The sequence below is a fragment of the Cyrtonyx montezumae genome, unplaced genomic scaffold, assembly GCF_038088225.1.
Source record: "Cyrtonyx montezumae isolate F1298 unplaced genomic scaffold, pur_monq_1.0 scaffold_16, whole genome shotgun sequence".
NCBI classification, from domain to species: Eukaryota; Metazoa; Chordata; class Aves; order Galliformes; family Odontophoridae; genus Cyrtonyx; species Cyrtonyx montezumae.
Genome location: NW_027071892.1, coordinates 14,505,891 through 14,524,335, shown reverse-complemented (window position 1 = coordinate 14,524,335; position 18,445 = coordinate 14,505,891). Strand labels below are relative to the sequence as shown.

The following is an 18,445-nucleotide window of genomic DNA, read 5'->3' as shown; positions in this document are numbered from 1 at the left end:
TTAATTGTATAGAAAAAATGACAGAATCCAATCTGAATGCTTGCTTGTGCCATAGTCTTCCCCATATTTAATGTAAAGGTGTAAGATAATGATGTAGTATATTTTTTTAATGTTGTATTAAGCATTATTACAACAAGGGCTGAAATCCAGGCCTCAGAAGCCTCTGTGAGAAAGCTTTCTTTCCCTGCAGTGAGAGGGGATGTTACCCAGAGGACTGAGCTCAGATGAGGGATGGGGAATTCAGGGGCAGGATGTGTCCAGCAGCACTGCATGCCCAGAGCTGAACAAAGGTATAGTCATGGGTTAGGAGGAACATCTTGTGTTCAAGTCACCTCCTTAGCGTTCTGTGTAAATCAGGTTGGTTCATGTTTGGAAACAATAGCAGAGCAGATTAACATAACTGATTAGTAACATCTCATTCCTAGAGGTTTTTCCTGTCAGTACTTCTCCCCATAGAAAGCTGTCCTGGAAGATCTCTGAGGCTGTTGTATACGTGGTGTGTTTGTCTTCAGATACACTTACAAGTGCATCTGTGACTCAGTAACATGTTTTTTCACTCTGACCCCAAGCATAATTGCCCAAGCTGCTTCTGACCTCTGTTAGCACAGTAGCTCATTTCAGATGGACTGATCGTAGAAAGTGTAAACAGTTCATTTTCTGTGTATTTTCAGAATAACTGTGTCCTAAAGTTAATGCCTGTGGAAGGACCTGGGTGCTGCCTTCTGTGATGTGTAACAGATACGCGGTACTATTCCGTTACCGGAGGCCGTCCACGTGTGGCTGTATTTCACTGTCATCTGCAGCACACACAGCCACAGCAAAAAACTGCAAATGGAGTAAGTGGTATTGAAGCATTTCCAGCCATTTCTGTGTTTCCCACTTGTCCTCAGTGATATCAGTGGGATTTCTGACAGAAATTTATAGCAGTAGAAGGATTAACGACCTTTAATAATGTATAAAGTAAAAAATACCCTATAAATTAGTTAATTGCATCATAAGTAACCATCAGATGTCACTTTTTTAACAGAAATGGCCTTCTAAAAAGGGAGAAGCAAGTGTCTAGGCTCTGCAAAGCACTTAAAACGTGTGCATAAAGCATGTAAAGAAATCAGATAGACAAAAGTCAGTCATGTGTTTAAAGACTGATGGGGAGAGCTGGATAAAACATTTGCTGACAGTCTCAGACCTAACGACTTCCGAGCCCAGAGCAGCGGTGTCCACTTGCAGGACCTGACTGGATGTCATGAGCACGGTCACGCAGCGTTGTTCCTACTCGTGGCCTTACAGGCACATCTCAAAGAGCTTTCATACAGCAGAAGATAGAAGATGGCTGTTTACAGTGCCAGGTAGCCAGTGCGAGTGAAAGAAAGAAAAAGGATGTGTCTGTGCTGGTAGACAGAAACAGCGTTTTCTCCACTGATCTACTTAACGGTAATGCTGAAAGGAGGAAAGGTCTAAAACCCTAACGAGCCGGAGTGATCACTGAAGCTGATATCGGACCTAGCCTGTCATTAATTTTTTAATGTCCTTAATGGAATGGTAAGTGGTGAAATGGTCATGGATTTGTATAGACCTGGCACAATAGTCAGCGTGGAAGTAAGTGTGGTTAAATGAAGGAGATGCCTGATAACTCCAAAGTTATCTGAGCTGTCTGTGCCTTCCTCTCTCTGTCAGCCATTCATCTTGGTACAATGCCTGAAGATCATCAGGTGAACCATATTATGTGCTGAACATATAAAACTTGTTAGACAAGTGCACGGTGTTATCTGACATTAATGACAGCCTTTGGCCTTGCACTCAGACTGCAGTTACTATTCCTCAGAGTTTGCTTTGTTTATTGCTCTCCTGAGATGACACAGACATTGTAAATGTGAGTTCATGTCATGGATGACTCTTTTTTCACCGTTAAGGAAAATTCTACAAAACAAAAGGGCCTGCCTCATTCATTAGAGCTAATGGAAAGATGTATTTTGGCTAATATACAAGGCATGAACAAATCATTGAGTATTCTTTAAAGTTATATAGCGTTCTTTAATTTTCTGCAGCGTGGTGATTTCCCCAGCCTTGTACTGAAGTTTTCTTGCTTCCCTGTAATGTCTTATCTCAGATGTGCTATGCATCAGTGCCACTGTAGCACTAGCAGATAATTTTGAAATGGATATTTTTGAAAATCTTCTTAAATAGCTCCAAGAAGTGCCATGTGAGACAGTCACACTGATTTTTATGAGATCATTGCCTACAGACAGGCCTTCTGAGAGTTCCAAGTCTTCTTCCTTTCAAATGATAAGAAACAAACAATTTTGATGATTTATTTATTGTAAAGGATGTTTGGGTATCTATTTTTATCATATATGTAAATCTAAAAAGAACATAAAGACTGTAAGATCTAGTTAGGTAATGAGTTAGTGATTAGTTAATTTATGTAACATTTGATTGCTGTGTGTGCTGTGATGAGATTTTAACATCACCACGCTCTCACTTTTTTGTCAGAATCCTAATGCAGTCAGTGCACAAACTGGATGAAGTTCGGTTAATGAGAACCATCCACAACATTGCACTTATCTATTTCATATTTCCTGCTTGCTGTTGAATCTGCCTGTAAAGAAAGAAATGATTGATTCCCTAGTGATTTTTTTACGTCGCTCTTCATTTTATTAGATTTTCCTCAGAAGTATTTATGCATTTACTTTTACAACTGTGTGAGTAGCAATTAATACTCTTTACATTGGTCATAGAAGAACACATTTTGGCAGAAGATCTGCACCTCTGTTCTGGCTCTGTGTGCAGCCCTCCGTGACTCCCACAGGAAGAGAGAGGAACGCTGGCTCTTGACTCCTACCCTTGTGCAGATCTTTCTCCTTTGTTTCTCTGAGCCATCATATGTAACTAGCTAAGTACAGCTGGTATGCTGGATACGGATAGGAAAGGGCTTTTTACCTGGAATTTGCTGCTATGGGAGTTTGGTGTCCTCAGAGGACCTACCAGAACGGTGTTTATTCTCCAGGTGCAAGCTAGCATCGCAGACCTTCCTTCTGACCTCCATCCTGCTCCCAAATTCTGAGGCACAGGGACCTCTTCTTTGGGAAAGAAAAATGTTAGCATTCTGTGTTCAGAGAAAATTTGATCTGGGAAAGTTGATTTATAAACAGAAGTGGACAAATGGGATACTCGAAATATTCCAACTTGAATTAATTCAAGCAGAATACTGCTTTATCTTCTTGTAAGTGGAACAATAGTGCCATCGGGTGGACGTGAATGTGAGCTTTTCCTGGGAGAATTTTGAATGCAGTTCTGCTTCAGTAATCTGGATTCATCTTGATCTGTTTAATCTTATTTTACAATTAACATCTTAATTAGCACCAAGTCCTGCCATTTAAGTAGCATATGAAACATAATCAGTTGCATAAAGAATAACATAAAAACATACGGAGCATTAAATACGTGTCTTGAATCTACAAGCATAATGTCACTGTTACCAATCAGCATAATGAGGTTTTATGCCCAGATGTTTTATTAATCCAAGTTGTTTACAACAGATGCTAGCTGTTTATGCAAATGCTGGCAACTAGACATCCTGTGGAGATGGTTTTGACTTCTCCTCTTAGCATTCTTAGCATTCAGATGAGTTGTGTGGATTCCAGTTCAGTCTCTCAGTGGCATAGAGACCTTCTGGTTAAGACACTGGGGAGCATGGTTTAAGCAGAGCTTGCACTACTGGATGTGTTTTCTAGCAGTATGAAGTCACTTGCCAGCAGCAGTTCATGACCCTTCAGGGCACAACATAAATAACAGACTTGCAATAGGAAAAATTGTTTGTGGTGCAGTTATCGTGGTCTTTCTCTTGACTGCTTGTTAAGATTTGACAAGGGCTTGAAACTCTGAGGAAAGAAGAAAAATGCAAGAAAATGAAACCAAATTTTGTAATTGCACATTCAAAAACGTACTTTCTGAATCTTTTACTTAACTGATCTGATAATCACTCCTAAAATGTTACACATTTTGTACTGATAATAATAATAATGCATACTTAAGACAAAGATTTCATTGAAATGTCATATTGTATCGGTAGTTTGATGATAAAAAATAGCAAAATTGAATACTAAAATTTCAAAAACATCAATTCAGGTTCCATCCCTACAAAACTCTATGTAGATGAAAAATTGACTGACCACCTAGAGCTGAGGGCAGAATACAGACCCACTCCTACTTTGGATCCCCTCTACGATAGAGAACAGAGCTAAGCACCTCAGAGTCAGATCTATAACTGCCAATGTGGGGAGCATGACAGCTGCCCTGAGCTAGGAAGTTGCAAGGGCAAATGCTACTCTGTTCTGTGAAGGAAGTCTTACCATCCACTCCAATTTTACCGTCCCCATCACTGTCTCCTGCTGCCAGGAATGCCTTGGTCTCAGCGTCAGTCAGAGCTCTGGCACTGGCTGAGAAGTTCTGCAGGAATAGTCTATTAAAGATGAGAGGAAAAAAAGAAAGAGATATTCAGTAGTGGAAGTGTTTAGAGTGAGTCCTTGGTAATAGCTGTAGAATTCCAAGTCTGATTCAGTCCTTGAGACTATTTCAAAAGCTCTTGGAGAAATCCTTTGTAATTCAATGGAAAATTTTCTTTCTTCAGTGTGAATACGAGATGGAAAAGAAGAGGGTATTGCATCATAATGTGTAGAAGTCCTTGATGTCATTTTGGTTTAATTGGATTAAAAAAACAAAATAAAAAGGGACTTCTTTCTAGCAGGATTTTCCTTCCCTCCTGGGTTTTCTTCCGACTCTCCTGGGACATAGACTCATAAGATTGGCAAGAATTTTGCTGACCTTATTTTTTTAACTTCAAAGTGAGGAGAATATGATCTGGAAGGTAACATTCATATGATAGAAACAAAGGTAAAGAGAAATAGCCCTTTGAATTCGGTCTAGGAAAAGAAAAGTGCAACAATGAAAAGCAAACTGGCAGCACTGCTGTTTCTATCTTTGCAGCCTGTCAGCTATCCCCACATGAAAGAAGTATTTTCAGTACTATCAAAGTGTTTTCTTGTTGTGACCCACTCTCTCCTTCTTGGAACTTCTTCAGCACGAGCTTGTACACATGTGCACGCACACACCCATGTACAAGATTGATTACATTCTAGCATAAAAAATATATCAATCAAAAGAGAGTATTCCTGATCTTATCCTGCATTTTGAGACAATAAAATGCAAGCTTGCTGGTAACTCATTGTTTAACTTACTTCAGTTCATCTTCCTCAATAAAACCACTCCTGTCCTGATCGAGAATCCCAAAGACTTTGGCCAGCTGGTCCTTGGACTTGGAGTTCAGACCCACTTTGACGAAAAAGGTTTTGTAATTGAACGAATCAGCAGCTGAAATAAACATGGAGAGCTGAAGACCCAGAACCAAAAAGGAGTTATTCAATTTTTCTTCAAAAACAGCAGACTGTTCTGCAGGGTCATTACAAACCCTACACAATGCTCTTTAATTTTCCTGAGTTTATTACAGATAAATGGGATACATCTACCAAATATATATCTCAAACCTAGGTGGTCTCTCAAACCTAGGAAGAAAAATCTTGTGTGTGGTGCTCACCATGCAGGAACATATAAATACGTATTTCACACACATGTAGAGTCATGGAACTTGATGATGAAAGTTTTGCATGTATTGAAATGAATTTTATCATCGTTCTCTTAAAAAAACAACAGGATTTCAACCTGTGTGCTTTTGTTTTACTTAAAGTTGCACAGGTGAAGATGGTTCCCTGTCCCTTGGCTGGCAAAGATTACCTTGCCTCCTTGTTGTCTCTGATAAAACAGTGACAACTGTAATGAGTAGACAAACATAACGAGAACTTCTTACCACGAAATCACGACACTTACCTGGTGCATGCCTTCAGCCTTTGCTATTTCCATTGGAATTGTGAAGTTGTGGTAGTGAGGAAAGAAGACTTAAGTACATATACTGAAAAGCTGAATTTAAAAGTAAAAGGTTACCTTGGCAACTCTGTAGGCCGGCAGCAATTTCAGCTTCTGTCAGGATACCAGCAAGGGCCATGCCAACGCTACTGTAAAACGAAAACCAACGTTGGGTAGAGTTTGTATTGAGCTCCTCCATCATTCGGCCTTGATTAGTGGGACATTGCAGCACAGGTCCCAGCACGAACCAGAGGAGCTGCCCTGCAAGAGGAGGCTGTTCTGACCTGTAGTTCAGACGCGCACAGCGCATCTGCCTTGGTGCTGTCTCTAGCTATGTTTTGAAGTGCATAAGCTGAGGACAAAACCAAAAGTGTTCATAGAATTGCATGAGATTTGGGGATCTCCTGTTATTTCTATGCATTTTTTGCATGGATTCTTGGGATGATTTCAAAAAACCCCAGAATAAAGGTTCAATTCACCTTGACTCTTAGTTTTCCCAAGGCAAGCACAGAACAAGCTCTAAGGTAAAGGAGATGCGGAGTTCTCTTGACTTGATTCTTTTTCAGATGACCGAGATAATGACTTATATAGTCCTTAGTTAAGTCCTCTCGACCTTTTACAGGAGTCCTAGAGCCACGTGATGGCTCAGATACCCTGGGGGATAAGTTACTGTGGCTAACAAAACCTGCTAGCTAATCAGATTGATATTTATATCCCAAAGGAATGTGCATGGTGTTTTAGACAATATATAAGGTTTAGTGCTATACAGAGTAAATAGACTCAGCTTGCACTTATTTTTAGTCCAGTGAGTGATTTTTGAGCTGTGAACAAACCTTTTTTTTTTTAAATTTCTTAAATGATAGCTACAAATGGACATCCTCAGAGACTTGGACTTTTAAGAGCTCAAACCTGACAGCAGTTGCCCATGAAGCATTACTCTTGCAATTACCTTAACAGTCTCCAAATAACACTAATGCTGACACACTTTTTCTCAGTATTAAATCATTGCATGGTATACATTTTAAATCACAATAGCATCCATTTTTAGATCGAAGGTTGTCAGTCATTCAGTAGCCCAAAGCAGTATGCATCAGTAAAAGGTAAGGAGTCAAATGAGCAATGAAATTGATCATATTTGGTTTTTCTTTCCTTAATTAGAAAAGATAAACTTCCCCAGGGCAGTGGCTAAGCACAAGCTGCAGCTTTCCTCTTGCTGGGTCCTCCTTTTGACTGCGTTATGAAATCTGTTGGAACTCAAGAGACTTGAGAACGGCTGAAGAGAAGCCATTGGGTGAACATTACACAGCCACACTTTTATAGACATGCACAGAATATTGTTGTAGGTCTAAAGAGTATTTGAGTAATGCTTTCGCATATAAAATAAATCCTAACTCTTGGTTGCTGTAACATAAAGCTGCTGTCTTTTCCCTCAAAAATTATGCACAAAGCCTCATCTTGCGATTTGTTTTTCTGGATAATTTCTTTAAGATATGAACTCTTGTAAGAAGTGCTGAGTGCATTATTCTAAACCTGTGCTGTACAGTAAATTAAACTTGGTGATAGCAAAGTTTTCTGGGCTGTATAAAATCAAAACAGCAGGCTACTTTTAAAGTCATTTTATCCTGAATATATCCACTCAATGATCCAGTCTTTCTGTCTATGAATCTATCTTTGGTTTTGGTCGAATTCCTACGTAATGTGTGAGAATACAGCATGAGATCAGAGAGGATCTGATAATGAACATTCAAGAAGTAATTTTTGTCAAGAGGCCACACTGGGATTACAATGCATTTATTGGTCCCACTGCTGGAAAGTTCACGTGGCTGATCAGAGCTTGCCTGTAGATGGCACCAAAGACAGTTACGTGTAAGCCATGAAATCTCTCAAGACTATTTAGGGTGAAACAAACATCATGAAAGCAGGTGCACAGGTGTGCATTCACAAGTGAGGGATAGAAGAGAGGGAAACAGAACGGATATTTAAAAGAAAAAACATCTAATCTGCCAAATCAAATGAAGGACTGATCTAAGAAAACAAAACAAAACCAAAACTTGGATATGATTCCAGGGGACCTTCCTTTAGTGATACTTAGGCAGAACAGATTATGTCAGTTACCTAACAAAACCAGGCTTTACTCTGTGTATTTGTTTGCTGGCTAAATATTGCACTGTGTCAGGGACATCACTGCAAATACAAGATGAGTTTGTTGTGGGATCTCAGAGTTAGGGCAGGAAGCTGTTGTCTGGGAAATACCAGGAGAGAGAAATCTAGGTGTGATGAAACCAATATGATTCCTTCTGAATCTGTACCAACGTAGTGTTATCTGTGTGTGCTCACAAGCAAAAGTAATGTGAAAATTCAGAGTTTCCTGAAGCATGAACACTTTAAATTAGTTCATATTCCACAGCACCCACTTCATTAAATGTTTTAAAATACACATGCAACTAAATATGAAAATGCTAAGTACATAGAATCATAGATGTCAGTTCAGGGATTCAGTCAAGATATATCTATTTCAGTGACCCATTCCAGGAAATGAATCCAGGCTTGGCCCCCTCTGCCCACACTGTTTGTGTGAAGAGCTCCAGGCGTCTCTGATGATGCTGCATCAAAGACTTTCCACATGGGCTGGCTGCTAACTCAAAGGAGAAACTTTACCGTGTGTGTGTGTAGTGAATGTTCTGACATCCCGTTGCCCTTTCTGTGCTCTCTTACTCCTCTTGTTAGAAGATGAATGCCAGATTTTGAACAGCTGGAAAGCTGAAATTGAATCCAACGTTTGCAAATGGCTCTAGACTGCAGTTTCCAAAGGAACAGTGGGGTGGTAAAATTACTTGGAGTTCCTGGAGTTCTCTGACGACACAAGGTTATCAGGGAGCTCGTTTCCGTTAAATATCAGATCTTGTATTTGCAGGATGGTTCAGCTCCTTTATCCTTTCTTTATCAGGACAAACCAAATTTTGGTTTAAGAGAGATGATAGATTCAGTGGCTGGAGCAACAGGTTGGGTTTGCCATCCTGGGTTCCAAACCCTGACCGACCATATGCTACTTAGGGCTTTGTAAGGCACACAAAGTTCTTTGTACTGGTTTCCCACTTAAACAGATTGCAGTAACTCTTCATTTCACAAGAGGTATTGAGAGGATTAAAGGTTATACTGCTCCTACGGGGTAGTGAGAGGACTATGTATGCAGCAGAGGTGTGTCCTAGAACTCACAGTCTTTGGGCTCAGGAGGGCTCAGATCTGCTGCTCATGTTTTGGATCGATCTTTAGTTGTCTTAGGTAAAAGATATAAACAACACTACTTTTATCCCAGGAATGAAGGAGCAGGATTATTCTGGGTAGGCTGGATTACTCTAGAAGCTGAGAACAGATTACCAGTGTGATACACAGGGTGTTGTTAAGTCCTTCCAGATTTGATGTAGTATAGGCTGTTTGAAATAGAAGATTGGGTTTTAACTGCATTCATCAGTGCTTTATTTTTTGTACTTTATTCATAATTTGTCTGATTGATCAGGGAGGTTACAGAGCCTCCGTGCCTGAGGGTACTCAAACACATCATGGAGCAGTGTGTTTGACATTGGCCTTCTGGGGAGGGGGTTGAACCAGAGACCTCCAGAGGTCCCTCCTGGCACAGGTTACTGTGCGACCCTATGTCTGTGTTGTGGTAATGGTGGGATTTCACCGTTTGCCTCTTTACTACTTCAGGTCTCATCCACAGAGACTTCCCACAGACAAAGGTTTTCTCTAGCTCTATCACAGTGTGCAGTTCAGAGAGCACTCCTTGCTACTCCCTAAAAAAATCAAAGGTTGATGCTGGATGAGCTTCAATTAATTTAAATGAGCTCTCCAAGAAAACTTCAAAGATTTTTGAATCAGTTACTGCAGTTCTCTGAAGGAATGGCATAACCTTTCCTTTTAAATCTTTTGTTTGTTTTATTCTATGGCATTAAGAGGCTGTTGGTACGTGACTTGGGTGCATTGGCTGGAATTTAGCAGAAAGCTTAATCACGTTTTTTCACGTCTGTATAGCTCAGAGCTGTTGGCACTTACGTAGGTCTGTCTAGTGCCATATGTGGTAGAAGTAGGCAAGGTAAGAAGTATTACTTTCATTTCTTAACGCTTCTGTCATGTAGCAGATAGAAACTGTTTACTTTTGATGGAAATGATTCTCTTCTAATACAGTTCAGCTCTGAGCATGTGAATGTTATTGCCAACAGAAGAGTTAATGGGAACCAAACAGTGTTGTTGCTGAACAGTCTGTGAGCTTTGTTTTAAATTGTAATTTCTTATTGATGAAGTCACTGGATGGCTTTGATAAAAATTTAAACCCATTTTCTTTCCAGGAATTACTGTATAAAATGGATTTTCTCATGAAGAAATTGTGCATTGTTTTAAATGGAGCTGCAGCATACACACAAATTGCCTCATTCTCAGGAGCACTTAATTCCACCCTGTGGCAGCAGAAGGCAGTGATGTGCAGTTGTTTAACACCTCTAAAATACAAAACAGGTTGCTCTCTACCTATAGTCTTGCATTTTTTGCATTCCACATGCGACTTTCAGGTAACAACAAATCAAGTGTCAGGTTTGTCACTTACTGTATTGTGTTTGCCACCTGCTTGTGAATTAATGACGTGAGATTTTAGTGGTTAGCAGTGTGAAGAGCTAGTATCTGTATTATATCTGTATACTGCAGCGGGTCTGGATTGCTCTGGTTTTTTTCTTCTTCAGCATTTAGGAAAATGAATGAGGTAAAGGGAACCAACAGAGTGTCATCATTATGCAAAATATTTCAGTGCTGTAATTAACAGCAGCTATAGTTTAAGCCCAGATTTAACATCAAAGGCTTTGGGGATAGAATTAGAATTTGTATTCATTATAATTCTGCCAAGGCTTCAGCAAGTCTGATTGCTGGAATTCCTCTTTTGCATTAACAGTCTTAAATGTGATGAACAGCTTTCTTACATGCCTGGGTCTGCGTGAGCCGCGCTCGCCTCACATAATCACGTCGCAGTTCGTGGAAATGCCAACGCTGAATGCTACATACACATTACAGAAGGTTTTGTTTCTGCTCTTCTTCGAAACTGCTGCCAAATTGTGTTACAATTATCACCCAGTTTCATCAGGGAGAATTAAAATGACAGTCTACTGAGCTGGAACCAAGTCATGGTGGGTGGGAAAAGTCTCAACTAAGTGTTAGTGGGGAAATTTCTGTCCCACTCAGCCAGAAATGCCCAGCATCTCCTGAGCCCACCGAGCCCTGCGTTAACCTGAACTATTGCTTGCCTTGTCCATGAACGAAGGCAGTGCCACAAGTAATGCTAAACTCTAAGAGACACTGATCAAAGGAAAGATTAGCTCTTGGTGATTTTCATACTTGAGTAAATCGCTGATGTTATAGGTTATGTAGATGATCTTTCATTAGAATAAATAAAAGAATCGAGTAATGGCCATTTTTTAGCCACATAAAACATAGAATTTGTTCTGTGCTTCACTTTAAGATAATCAAACAGCAAGACTGGCTGTTGTTTCACCTGAAACACAGAAATTCATAAATGTGATCAAGTATTATTGTTCACTAGTTATTAAGAGATGATCAGCAAGATGTTCCTGATGAACAGAAAAACCTCCAGGCCTGTGGCCCATTGTCGGGGGTCTGTGACTTGGGTTGGTGTCAGAGATGGGATTAGAGCCTTCTCCTCTATCTCACAGCTGCCTTAGGTTTCATGAAAGATAAATCTTCTTGAAGGGGAGTTTCATTTTAGGCCATAAACACTTTCTGACGATACACGCTGTAACTGAATACTTCATTTACAAAATACCCACAAATTTATTCTGTGCTTTGAGCTGTGTGTCAGCTCCACTTATATTTTTTTTTTCTCAAAGTCTCAGGTCTGGGACTGAATATGAATTATTTTTAGCTGTCTTGTTAGCATTGCTTTTCCTAAAGGATCAGAGAATTAAGCAGAAATAAAACTCAACAAAATCAGGATAATTATGTCTTAAGAGATATCATATTGTTTAAAATGGTTAAAATTGTGTGTGTCAAGTCAGCATGGTTAAACATGAGGATGGAAAGCCTAAACAAAATTGAAAAAACAGCTTTTTTTTTTTTTCTCCCATCTTCTAGCCACAATTTCAACATTATGAGCAGTTGAAAATCACAAAGTGCCTTCTTTCCAATGGAAATGTAGCAACGCTGCATGACCAGAACATCTGTACATTGTGAGATTTCTCAGCAATGCTTTGTGTGAACTTGACGTATGGGGAATCGTTAATGCCTGAAACAATATAAAAATGTACAAACACATGCTGAGTGCGAAGTGCTTGTTGGACGAGGTAATTGGAAGAGTCAGTCCAAGGCTGCCTTTGGTCTAATGCTGTTTATGCCTTCACCAGAGACTGGAATTCTGTCAAGAAAGAAAATGAGAAAGGCAGTGAATAAAATGAGATGACAGTGCTTATAACATCTTTAGAAAACATAGATAAAAATGTCCAGATCTCCTAGCTATGGAGGGCTCCCTAAGCTATTATAGCACTGTGCAAGCTACTGCTATACTGAGATTCTGGGGACGTAGCAGATTTTTCACTCCTTAAAAAGGGTTGGTGCAGAGAGGAGGAGTGCATCTGTAAATTCATGTTTGTAGGAAATTCTGAGCTAAAGATAAGCTATCTTGAACCCATCACAAACTCTGACAATAGCTGGGAGGGTGAATTAGCTCAAACCTGCAGCTTTCAATATATTTCCACTATATATATTTTAAATTATTATTCTGAAGTAAAAAAATATTATAGTGATGTAATTTCAGAATGGGAAATTCAATAGTTAAGAGCTAAGACTGGCATAATATAATGTCCTATTTGGGGCTCATCAACAGAAGCTGCAAAAGCTGCTGCTAAAGCAAATTCCTCCAACAGTGTATCTCTCTCCTCCCAAACTCTGGCTAAGATTAGCGCGTGTGTCTGTTAGAGTCACTGCCACCTGTCCTAGTTCGCTGACACAGCCCTGTTTTCAGTGACTTCATCTCTAATACACGATGCATAATGTCCTATTTTCTTCTGCTGCGATTTCTAGAATATCCTGGCCAGGTCACATCATTCCTGTGAGATTTTCTGGAGGAATTTGATGTGGTTTCCTGTTGAAGGACTGTGCAGTGAGGTCTGCAAGGATCAGATAATTCTCCAGCACATGACGTGCTGCCGTACAGCAGTGCTGGCTGTTAGAAGCAATCCCACCCCGCGTTATGTTACAGGATTACACGCTCGGTAATGCTGAGAGGGGTTGATAATCAGGTTCATATGTATGATAATTAGTATGAAAAATATGGCAGTGTTGGGCTTAAACGTACCTACATGCATGCATTTTAAAACACGACTTTGCTGAAGTTTCCAGCAATCTTACCTTCTACTCCAATTTTGCCATCGCCATCAGTGTCACCCGCTGCCAGAAAAGCCTTGGTCTCTGCAGAGGTGAGGACTCTGGCACTTGAAGAGAAATTCTTGAGGAACAGCCTGGAATTGAGCAGGGCAGAGTGCTGTGCTTGAGTCTGGTTCTGAAATGACCTTGGTGTATTACGTTTCTGTCTTTCTAACTTAAATCCACACACACACAAAAAGTAACGCTTGTCCTTAACATCTGGTGATGCGCACACGAATTCGAGGAAAGGCAAAGCGTTGCATTTTGTTTTAAGAATAACATCAGGTTTCTTTAGGGCACCGGGGACGTTCAAAGCAATACAGCAGCTGAACAATACTTACTGAAGCTCTTCTTCTTCAATGAAGCCGCTCTTGTCCTGATCAAGGATTCCAAAAACTTTCTTGATCTGATCGGGAGTTTTGCTGGATAAGCCAACCGTGGAGAAGAAAGACTTGTAATTGAAGGAATCCTCAGCTGGAAGAAACAAAAACCTCTTAAATGTTTTCCTTTGAAGTTACTCCTACCGTATGTATTCCTTAGGAGTACGTATGCCTGCTTTTCAGCATCAGCCTGCTCCCTTTTCTCCTGTTCCCCAGTGCAGCTAAGATGATTTGGTGGATACTTTGCCTGTTTAATCACTCTGTGCCTGTGGTCATATATCCTTTCATCCAGTTTGAAATTTTCTGCTACAGTGCACATCGTGCTAAATCAGGACTCTAGCTGTCCGTGTCACATGCAATTAATAATTACTTAGAGGATGCTGCTGTGCCTTAGGAACAACTCCTGAAATTCTTGTTTTATGTTCATTTAGTCCTTACTTCGGAGAAGAATTTGGTAGAAAATAAAGTAATCCGCAGCCTTGGACTAACTCATGGGGCATCTGGGGAGCTGGCTTGATCCTGCCAGGGAGGAACTCAGAGAAACAGGACGGGTCATTGCCTCTCAAGTGCTGTTGGGATTCTGCAAGCTGCAGCTTCTGCTATTCTGAAAGACAAGGCTAACCACTTCCATCTATTCAACATGTTTGTAAGTTGAAGGCCAGCTTTATACTGACTGAAACTGAGGGTCTTATTGCCACTCTGTTTCAGGTAATGTTAACCACCACATAACCACTTGTAAGACTTGCTGAATTCAAGGAGCTATACTGTAACGTTGCTACAGAGAGATCTCACAGGGAAGGAATCTAAGGGGAAAATGATAGGCATGTCATCTTAAGACATAAAAATGATATGCATCTTCTGGCTGAAGAGAGACCATTCCTTACCCTGGCAGCTGGAGAGAGCAGATTCAATATCTTCAGCAGAAAGGATGTCAGTGATGGCCATTGTTGAACTGTAAAATAAATTAAACGTGAGCTACTTAGTCATTAAAATGACTTCTCTACCTCTTTCATGGCTCTATTTGAAGTTGCTGCTGTGACAGTACATGATAGGGGAGACATTATTCATCTGATTGTAAGGGGAGCATAGTGAAACAGATGTCTGCAGCAGGTGCTTCCACTTAAAGCTGGATAATGAAGGAGGAATTCTGCGTGCGGGAATGCAGGGCTTCAGGGAGATGTGCTGGCTGTATGGCACTGGGGGAGCAAATCAAAGGTGTCTGGCACCACAAAACTTCATGACTTCTGCGTGGGTTTTCCCAGAGGTGGATTACTACTCAGTTAAAATCAGCATATATTTATGGCACGCGTAGAAAAGATAGGGCCAAGTATGTTCCCTAGAGCTATATCTGGAATAAATTTCTTTGGAATTAAAAAAATCCTGGTATTATTATCAACAATCATAGTGATCTTTACAGGAATGAAAGTAATGGTGTAGAATAAATAAGAATTTCACTTGTTTCACAGAAATCTAAATCTGAAGAGTTATTTCCTTTTCTGCTTCACTGCACCCAATAAATGTAACGGCGCTATAAATGTGTTCAAAACACATTTCATGGTAGCTTTGTGAAAGAGGTTCCTACTTCTGCTCTAATTTTGACATTTGTTTTGTTTTGAGTTGGTGATGATGGATGATAAGCTGGATTTTTATCCCAGTTTCAGCAGTTCAGAATGTTGGCATGCTTCGAGCAGAGCTACTGAGGCTTAATACTCATCCCTAATAGAAAGTTGGAGCCATTTTCTTCTGGTACAGCAGCATTTGACAAGAGATACTCTTTGTTTCCATCAGCCACCAACAGCTGCACTAGTTAGTTTGCCAAAGCAGTATATATTCTCAAGTAAGTGCTACAAGGCCCAATTTCTGGTCGGTCCTTGCAGTGTAAATGCAGCATTGGTGCATTTGCAGCTTCACAGCACACGCCAGTGCAAACTGGTTGCAATTTAAAACCTGCAGCATTACTGTGAGGTAACTTCATGTTAATTAAGAAAGACAAATTGAGGCATAGAAAAGTTATTCTTGAAAACCACCAGAGAACAGAAATCTCTTATCATGAATCCCTAACCCATCTTCAGTGGCATCCTGCCTGAGCATGGAAAGCAGCATCAGTTAGAAGGAAACCAAATGCTGGCAACCATTTATGGTATGTACTTCGACTTGTGTATACAGATGGGTAGAAACTTTCTCCAAAATATGAAATTGCTGCCTCCTTCCCCGTTTGTTGTCAGCCAAAGATGCTGTCAGTCTCTGAATATCTCAGAAGACGTAAAGAGACAGTGGGACAAATCCGTGCTGGTGGCAATGAGCATTTCTCCAGCTAAGGCAGATCAGTTACTTCTGTTCTGCTAGCAGTTGTTTTGTCCCAGTGGCTTTTTCTGATGAGTATTTCCCCCTCTCTGCGCCTGGCAAGGCGATTTGGAGCTCTGCATTCACCTAACACTCCACTGACAGCATTACAAACATGGGGATGAGTTTAAAAAGTCTAAAAACTGCAGCATGGTCTTAATTTCTGTGAAGGGCACCATTCTGTCTTTTCCCATCCTGCTATCCAAATGATGATTCTGTTCTATGAAATTTTGTGAAGGTATGGCATGCTGGAAGCTGATATCAGAATATATATTTTAATCAAATAGGTGCTTTCCATTTAGGAAGCACTTTTCTTTAGTGTTTAATTGTTGAAAGCAGAGGATCTAATCAGCTTACCTTTGTGGTCTTCTCGACTGGATAAGGAAGCAGTCTGGCTGGGAGGAGAGCACTTGCTGTGTGTCTCTCCCAGAGCTGAGCTTGCATATATATACTTTAAGTTGTATACCATATACAGATTTTAGATTTCAGCGTCATGAAGGGGGAATGGTGTCAAATGAACTTGCCTAACTAATCATCTTGCACTATTTTTATCTCAAGAGAATACATATGATATTTGCAAACGAAACAAGATAAGTGGCTAGATACACGAAAAGGACAGAGTCATATTAAATTTCTTCTGATTTAAGCAGAAAATACCAACTTCTCCTCATGATATAGGACAGAAGGCAGGAACCAGTCTGATATGCTTGATCCGAGGAGTCAGATCAAATGAAGCAGGGCTAGCTTGGGGAGAGATGCCTTTAATGAATGCTTAAATGTGATGATGGCTTGTTATCTTATCTGCAGACACAACATGTGATAGTGTTTAATCGCCAGTGCACTAAACAGGGAACAATTAAAAATGTCCCGTTTGAATATTGTTTGTGTAGCAAACCACGTAGGGAGAAAATAATAGTTGTATTGTCTTCAGAATGCCTGCTTTGCTGCTGTTTTGAAAAAACCCCTCAGTGAATTTGTTGCTACAGGAGGTAGGATAATATTATGTCAATCCATGGGAACAGTTGGCTGGGGGAGGGTATTTTGTCTGGTATGCTTCCAGAGAAAATCTTAGAATTCTGTAAGGTTCTGACATCCTGTTTAGTCGTGTCTGTATGAAGCAAAGGGCTGTGATGTACCCAGCTGTCTCTGAGACAAAAGCTGCTGAGCTCTGCATGAAAGATCTTCTCTTTCAGAACAGAGAGAGAAATGCTGATAGGAGCAGGGAGCGATGTGTGAGGAGTGTCTGTACAGTTTTTCAGCCTACCTCCTCATCTCCCTTGGGTAACTGACTTTTTTAGGTGTTCCTTTTTTTTTTCTTTTTAATTGCATTTTTTGCTCAGTTCCACGTGTTCCTTTGTGCTTACACAGAGCAATTTGATCATCTCAGTCTTGTTCCTTGCACTGTGTGGTGTAACTGGGTGAGGAGTCAGACTCAGATCTCATCTGGGTGTTCAGGCAGAAGAGTGAAAGATGACAAGCCATGTGGATGGCAGCACAAGATGGCATTGCAGCTGGGGTGAGGGATGGCAGAGCGAGGCATCGCGGCTCGAGGGGTGGCACAGGAAGATGTGACAGTGCACGCTGTCTTAATGTCAGAGAGAGTATCAAAGCATTTTTTTTTCAGAAGCTTTTTCCTCTAAGATGAAAGGCAAGCCTAACCCAGCTCTGAGGACAAGCACCAACGTTCGCCGTGTGAGGCGGGGAAGGAGGCAGACAGGGTATCCGTGAGACCTTACTCCATCCAACACAGACAGCAGCAGGTGAAAAACAGACACAGCACGATGGCAGAAGTGTGTGAGGAGGGGCACTGTTTCCCCTACGGCACACAAACAGCAGGAATGATCGCAACAGGCTTTTTTTAAAAGAAATCTTCTTACAGATTCTGTATGCTCGTCCTCTGTCCAAATATTTGAGCGACAGAGCTGGTTCTTAGGAGAGGAGGAACCATTGGCCAGGAATGGCAGTGGGAGGAGGTCGGTTTTCTTGGTTTTCTGAATGGGTTATTGAGCACCTGGCGCTGAGAAATTTCAGGAAGAATTTGATAGATATTTAATCCCGGCTCTTGTTGCCCCTGGTGACGTCTGGCAGAAGGGATACAAATATTGCTTCCCCTCAAACTGTTCTAAGAAATGACTTATTCTACATGGGAAAAAAATTCCTCACCCTCGTGCACACACCACCCTTTTCTCCCCCTCCAATTCGGAAAATTGCCTACATAGTGCCAACAACTGATGTGCAGTAAGTAGGGCGTCCAACATAAAAACTGATGGCACGATATGACCTAATGAAGCTAAGTTAAGAGGAAGGCCAAGTTCTGCTGAAACTCTTGGACTGCAGGAGTCTGCGAGGGAATTCGGGCCCTGGTATCTATTTCAGAGAATGCATTT

General features: G+C 40.7%; 2 protein-coding genes across 4 annotated transcripts; both read right to left on the bottom strand.

The window, feature by feature from the left end:
• Positions 1-3,772: 3,772 nt before the first annotated feature.
• On the bottom strand, positions 3,773-6,468 carry LOC136046483 (parvalbumin beta-like). Of its 3 annotated transcripts, none has more exons than XM_065733071.1 (5): positions 6,396-6,468; positions 5,995-6,065; positions 5,235-5,367; positions 4,350-4,459; positions 3,773-3,878 (listed from the first exon to the last, which is right to left on the bottom strand). In XM_065733071.1, the coding sequence occupies exons 2-5, from the start codon at positions 6,053-6,055 to the stop codon at positions 3,853-3,855; spliced, it is 330 nt and encodes a 109-aa protein (XP_065589143.1). In that variant the 5' UTR covers positions 6,056-6,065; positions 6,396-6,468; the 3' UTR covers positions 3,773-3,852. The 3 variants fall into 3 exon arrangements, with proteins under 3 accessions (XP_065589143.1, XP_065589144.1, XP_065589142.1); XM_065733072.1 differs by having other exon boundaries at positions 5,995-6,062; positions 6,396-6,457; XM_065733070.1 differs by lacking the exon at positions 6,396-6,468 and having other exon boundaries at positions 5,995-6,133.
• A 5,260-nt stretch (positions 6,469-11,728) lies between these two features.
• Positions 11,729-16,485, bottom strand: LOC136046482 (parvalbumin, thymic). The gene is made up of 5 exons (XM_065733069.1): positions 16,416-16,485; positions 14,600-14,667; positions 13,677-13,809; positions 13,321-13,430; positions 11,729-12,328 (listed from the first exon to the last, which is right to left on the bottom strand). Exons 2-5 carry the CDS (start codon positions 14,658-14,660, stop codon positions 12,303-12,305), a joined length of 330 nt encoding a protein of 109 aa, XP_065589141.1. The 5' UTR covers positions 14,661-14,667; positions 16,416-16,485; the 3' UTR covers positions 11,729-12,302.
• Positions 16,486-18,445: the final 1,960 nt, after the last annotated feature.